This window comes from Scyliorhinus canicula, chromosome 1, assembly GCF_902713615.1.
Source record: "Scyliorhinus canicula chromosome 1, sScyCan1.1, whole genome shotgun sequence".
NCBI classification, from domain to species: Eukaryota; Metazoa; Chordata; class Chondrichthyes; order Carcharhiniformes; family Scyliorhinidae; genus Scyliorhinus; species Scyliorhinus canicula.
The window spans coordinates 78,056,217-78,061,675 of record NC_052146.1 but is presented as its reverse complement, the minus strand read 5'-3'; the positions used below and the strand labels follow the sequence as shown (position 1 = coordinate 78,061,675).

At 61.0% G+C, this 5,459-nt stretch overlaps 1 protein-coding gene across 1 annotated transcript; it reads left to right on the top strand.

Annotated features, from left to right (window-relative positions):
• Positions 1-648: 648 nt before the first annotated feature.
• LOC119968524 (basic proline-rich protein-like) lies at positions 649-5,121 on the top strand. Its single transcript, XM_038801527.1, has 2 exons — positions 649-719; positions 3,513-5,121. Exons 1-2 carry the CDS (start codon positions 649-651, stop codon positions 5,119-5,121), a joined length of 1,680 nt encoding a protein of 559 aa, XP_038657455.1.
• The last annotated feature ends 338 nt before the right edge of the window (positions 5,122-5,459 follow it).

Below are 5,459 nucleotides of genomic sequence, written 5' to 3'. Positions count from 1 at the left end.
GACCAGCGCCACCACAGTTGGGGGGGGGGGGAAACCGTTCCGTGGGCTTGGGGGGCTTTGGTGGGGGCTGGGGGCACTGTTGGGGAGTGGTCCGGGGGTGGCGAGGCTGGCTACAAGGGGTCAGTTTTTGGCAGGCAGGGTCCGTGAGCGGCCGGCGCCATGTTGCTCGGTGCGGCCGCTGCTGTGCGCCTGCGCGGCCACGGACTCGGCCATTCTCCAGCCGTATCCGCAGGCAAAGCCCAGCCTTACTCTGCGCAGCTACTAGCCCCCCACCGGGCGGAGAATTGGTGCAGGAGTGCCGCCGACTATCCGGTCATAAGACCAGACCGATCCTGTGGACATAGCCGGAGGCTCAGAGAATCCAGCCCTATAACTGGGAGACAGGGTTTCAGTCAGGATACCAAGGCCTTAGCCAGCAGTTCACCATCCGTGTTAAGTAATGAAATGAGTCAGTATGACCCAACTCTATTGGGTCTCTATCACCCTGAAGGAGCAAAGAAAGTGAGGCCTGAGTGAGGGTCGGGGGTCGTGACCCTCTAGACAGCGAACTATTAAACATGTAACATGTCCAATAATAGAGGTGTGAGCTGCTGTGAAAACCTTTTTAAAAATTCTAATTCCCATCTCCTGCCTTCCTCAATGACCGGGATGTGTAGACCATCTAGAAAACTCTTCATCCCAAAACTGTTTGGAGGAGGCTCTGGCTCATATGGCTCATGGTAATACGAATTGAGGGCCGCATTAACCTAGAGAGGAGCTGAAACCAAGTTACCTTCATTGTTCCAAACCAAAGAGATCTCTCAAGAGGCAGACTGCTTCATGAGCTGATGCGTAAGAAGACAACTTGTCTTCTCCCCATGTTCATAGAAGGTGCCCGAGAATGTTGTAACGGACTGATGCACGATCAATCACTACTGAAGCGAGATTGTAATCCAATTGAAGGCATTAATAAACAAGTAGTTACCCCAGCAGCTCCGGTACAGAATGACGGCTGTGGGTGACACATAGACTCTTATGCTCCATCTGCTGGGAGCAACAGGCAGGCAGGTTCTACCACTCATACTACAGTATAAGGTACATTCCACCTAGGTACCGTGAAACCCCTAATATAGCCTAACACACTGACGCACGGCTTTATCCACAGATAGCAATCAAATTGGAGTTGTAAATGTTTTTCTGCGCATCAGTACATCCAACGTTGGGGCAAATTTGTTGTTCCACTCACTTCATTTTCAGGAGGAGGATGGTGTACACACCGTGTGGTGGAGGAAGGTGTACACACCGTGTGGTGGAGGAGGATGGTGTACACACCGTGTGGTGGAGGAGGATGGTGTACACACCGTGTGGTGGAGGAGGATGGTGTACACACCGTGTGGTGGAGGAGGTGTACACCACCGTGTGTGGAGGAGGCCACCCGGTGTACCACACCGTGTGGTGGAGGAGGATGGTGTACACACCGCTGTGGTGGATGGATGGAATGGTGTACACCACCGTGTGGTGAGGGAGGATGGGGTAGCACACCGTGTGGTGGAGGGGATGGTGTACACACCGTGGTGGTGGAAGGAGGAAGGTGTACAACCGTGTGGTGGAGGAGGATGGTGTACACACCGTGTGGTGGGAGGAGGAATGTGTGTACACACCGTGTGGTGGAGGGGGAGGTGTACACACCTGTGGTGTGGAGGAGGAATGGTGTACACACCGGTGTGGTGGAGGGGAGTGTGTACACACCTGTGGGGTGGAGGAGGATGGTGTACACACCGTGTGGTGGAGGAGGAAGGTGTACACACCGTGTGGTGGAGGATGGTGTACACACTGTGTGGTGGAGGAGGAAGGTGTACACACCGTGTGGTGGAGGAGGATGGTGTACACACCGTGTGGTGGAGGAGGATGGTGTACACACTGTGTGGTGGAGGAGGATGGTGTACACACCGTGTGGTGGAGGAGGATGGTGTACACACCGTGTGGTGGAGGAGGATGGTGTACACACCGTGTGGTGGAGGGGGATGGTGTACACACTGTGTGGTGGAGGAGGATGGTGTACACACCGTGTGGTGGAGGAGGATGGTGTACACACCGTGTGGTGGAGGAGGATGGTGTACACACCGTGTGGTGGAGGAGGATGGTGTACACACCGTGTGGTGGAGGAGGAAGGTGTACACACCGTGTGGTGGAGGAGGATGGTGTACACACCGTGTGGTGGAGGAGGATGGTGTACACACAGTGTGGTGGAGGAGGATGGTGTACACACCGTGTGGTGGAGGAGGATGGTGTACACACCGTGTGGTGGAGGAGGATGGTGTACACACCGTGTGGTGGAGGGGGATGGTGTACACACCGTGTGGTGGAGGAGGATGGTGTACACACCGTGTGGTGGAGGAGGATGGTGTACACACCGTGTGGTGGAGGAGGATGGTGTACACACTGTGTGGTGGAGGAGGATGGTGTACACACCGTGTGGTGGAGGAGGATGGTGTACACACCGTGTGGTGGAGGAGGATGGTGTACACACCGTGTGGTGGAGGGGGATGGTGTACACACCGTGTGGTGGAGGAGGATGGTGTACACACCGTGTGGTGGAGGAGGATTGTGTACACACCGTGCGGTGGAGGAGGATGGAGTCACTGAGCAGGCGGACTGGTTGAGCAGTAAGGTGTGGATATCTCTCGTCACAAGCTGTGAGAACACATTCCCTCTGCAGTGCAACTCACACACTCAGCTGGGTCCATGGAGTTTTGATGTAGCTTGTTCAAGGGGCAGGTTTTCTGAATTCAGAGCGGTGTGCTGGACTATTGATGTTTAGGGGAGAAAATGAGGGAGTGGCAATTTAGCGCGGCCAATCCACGTATCCTGTACATCTTTGGGTTGTGTGGTTGAGACCCACGCAGACATGGGGGAGAATGTGCAAACCCCACACGGACAGTGACCCAGAGCCGGGATCAAACCCGGGTCCCCAATGCCGTGAGGGGACAGCTAACCACTGTGCCACCGTGTTGCCCTCGGTAGAAAATGTAATGAAGGAAAATGAATCAGCTGTCCAGTCCTCGGAACGGGAATGTGTGTTGAGGCAAGAGATGGATTTGGGTTTGCAGAGCTCAGTATCCCTCTCCCCGCAGTCTGTGTGTGTATTCTTGTGTCTAGACAGGAGTTGAGTGCTTCAAGATTCCAAAGAACTTCAGCGAATATTTATACCTTTTGTGTGACAAAGGAGGAGCTGAACAACTGGAAGCTCAAAGCTGAGGCCAATCTTCAATTAAACATCAAGGAGAATTTCTTTACATTTCATGACTTCACCATTCCTGATTTCCTGGTGTTAATCAATGATAACTGATTCAGCCTTTTGAACTCACCAACTCACCCTTTAATACACCTGCCCGCCCCACTTGGAGCAGTGCAATGATGAATTGTAAATCTGCAGGGGTTGGTACCTTCTCCCTGTTGTTGCCGATCAACCCTCCTCCTGCCCAAACATACAAACTGGGACTTAAACTGAAAAGGTAGCGATATCGGAATAGTTTGGGCATTGGGGCACCCAGCCCCCTGGGCACCGAGCGCCCCAAGCCCCCTGGGCACCGAGCCCCCTGGGCACCGAGCGCACCAAGCCCCCGGGCACCAAGCCCCCTGGACACCAAGCCCCCTGGGCACCGAGCACACCAAGCCCCCTGGGCACCGAGCGCACCAAGCCCCCTGGGCACCGAGACCCCTGGGCACCGAGCGCACCAAGCCCCCTGGGCACTGAGCACACCAAGCCCCCTGGGCATCGAGCGCACCAAGCCCCCTGGGCACCGAGCCCCCTGGGCACCGAGCGCACCAAGCCCCCTGGGCACCGAGCACACCAAGCCCCCTGGGCACCAAGCCCCCTGGGCACCGAGCACACCAAGCGCCCTGGGCACCGAGCGCACCAAGCCCCCTGGGCACCGAGCCCCCTGGGCACCGAACGCACCAAGCCCCCTGGGCACCGAACGCACCCAGCCCCCTGGGCACCGAGCGCACCAAGCCCCCTGGGCACCGAGCACACCAAGCCCCCTGGGCACCGAGCGCACCAAGCCCCCTGGGCACCGAGCCCCCTGGGCACCGAACGCACCAAGCCCCCTGGGCACCAAGCGCACCAAGCCCCCTGGGCACCGAGCGCACCAAGCCCCTGGGCACCGAGCGCACCAAGCCCCCTGGGCACCGAGCGCACCAAGCCCCCTGGGCACCGAGCGCACCAAGCCCCTGGGCACCGAGCCCCCTGGGCACCGAGCGCACCAAGCCCCCTGGGCACCGAGCACACCAAGCCCCCTGGGCACCAAGCCCCCTGGGCACCGAGCGCACCAAACCCCCTGGGCACCAAGCCCCCTGGGCACCGAGCGCACCAAACCCCCTGGGCACCAAGCCCCCTGGGCACCGAGCGCACCAAACCCCCTGGGCACCAAGCCCCCTGGACACCGAGCCCCCTGGGCACCGACGCACCAAGCCCCCTGGGCACCAAGCCCCCTGGACACTGAGCCCCCTGGGCACCGAGGGCACCAAGCCCCCTGGGCACCGAGGGCACCAAGCCCCCCGGGCACCAAGCCCCCTTGGCACCGAGCGCACCAAGCCCCCGGGCACCAAGCCCCCTGGACACCGAGCCCCCTGGGCACCGAGGGCACCAAGCCCCCTGGACACCGAGCCCCCTGGGCACCGAGGGCACCAAGCCCCCTGGGCACCAAGCCCCCTTGGCACCGAGCGCACCAAGCCCCCGGGCACCAAGCCCCCTGGACACCGAGCCCCCTGGGCACCGAGGGCACCAAGCCCCCTGGGCACCAAGCCCCCTGGGCACCGAGCGCACCAAACCCCCTGGGCACCAAGCCCCCTGGGCACCGAGGGCACCAAGCCCCCTGGGCACCAAGCCCCCTGGGCACCGAGCGCACCAAACCCCCTGGGCACCAAGCCCCCTGGGCACCGAGGGCACCAAACCCCCTGGGCACCAAGCCCCCTGGACACCGAGCCCCCTGGGCAACGAGGGCACCAAGCCCCCTGGGCACCGAGCACACCAAGCCCCCGGGCACCAAGCCCCCTAGGCACCAAGCCCCCTGGGCACTGAGCCCCCTGGGCACCGAGGGCACCAAGCCCCCTGGGCACCAAGCGCACCAAGCCCCCTGAGCACGAAGCCCCCTGGGCACCGACGCACCAAACCCCCTGGGCACCAAGCCCCCTGGACACCGAGCCCCCTGGGCACCGAGCCCCCTGGGCACCGAGCGCACCAAGCCCCTTGGGCACCGAGCGCACCAAGCCCCCTGGGCACCGACGCACCAAACCCCCTGGGCACCGAGCCCCTGGGCACCGACGCACCAAACCCCCTGGGCACCGAGCCCCCTGGGCACCGAGCGCACCAAGCCCCCTGGGCACGAAGCCTCCTGGGCACCGAGAGCACCAAGCCACCTGGACACCAAGCCCCCTGGGCACTGAGCGCACCAAACCCCCTGGGCACCGAGCCCTTT

Excerpts from the sequence above, each read along its gene's own strand:
- LOC119968524 (XM_038801527.1), top strand. The coding sequence starts at position 649 with ATGTGTAGACCATCTAGAAAACTCTTCATCCCAAAACTGTTTGGAGGA. Across the intron at positions 720-3,512 it reads TCTGGCTCATATGGCTCATG|TTTGGGCATTGGGGCACCCA; the intron begins GTAATACGAATT and ends ATATCGGAATAG.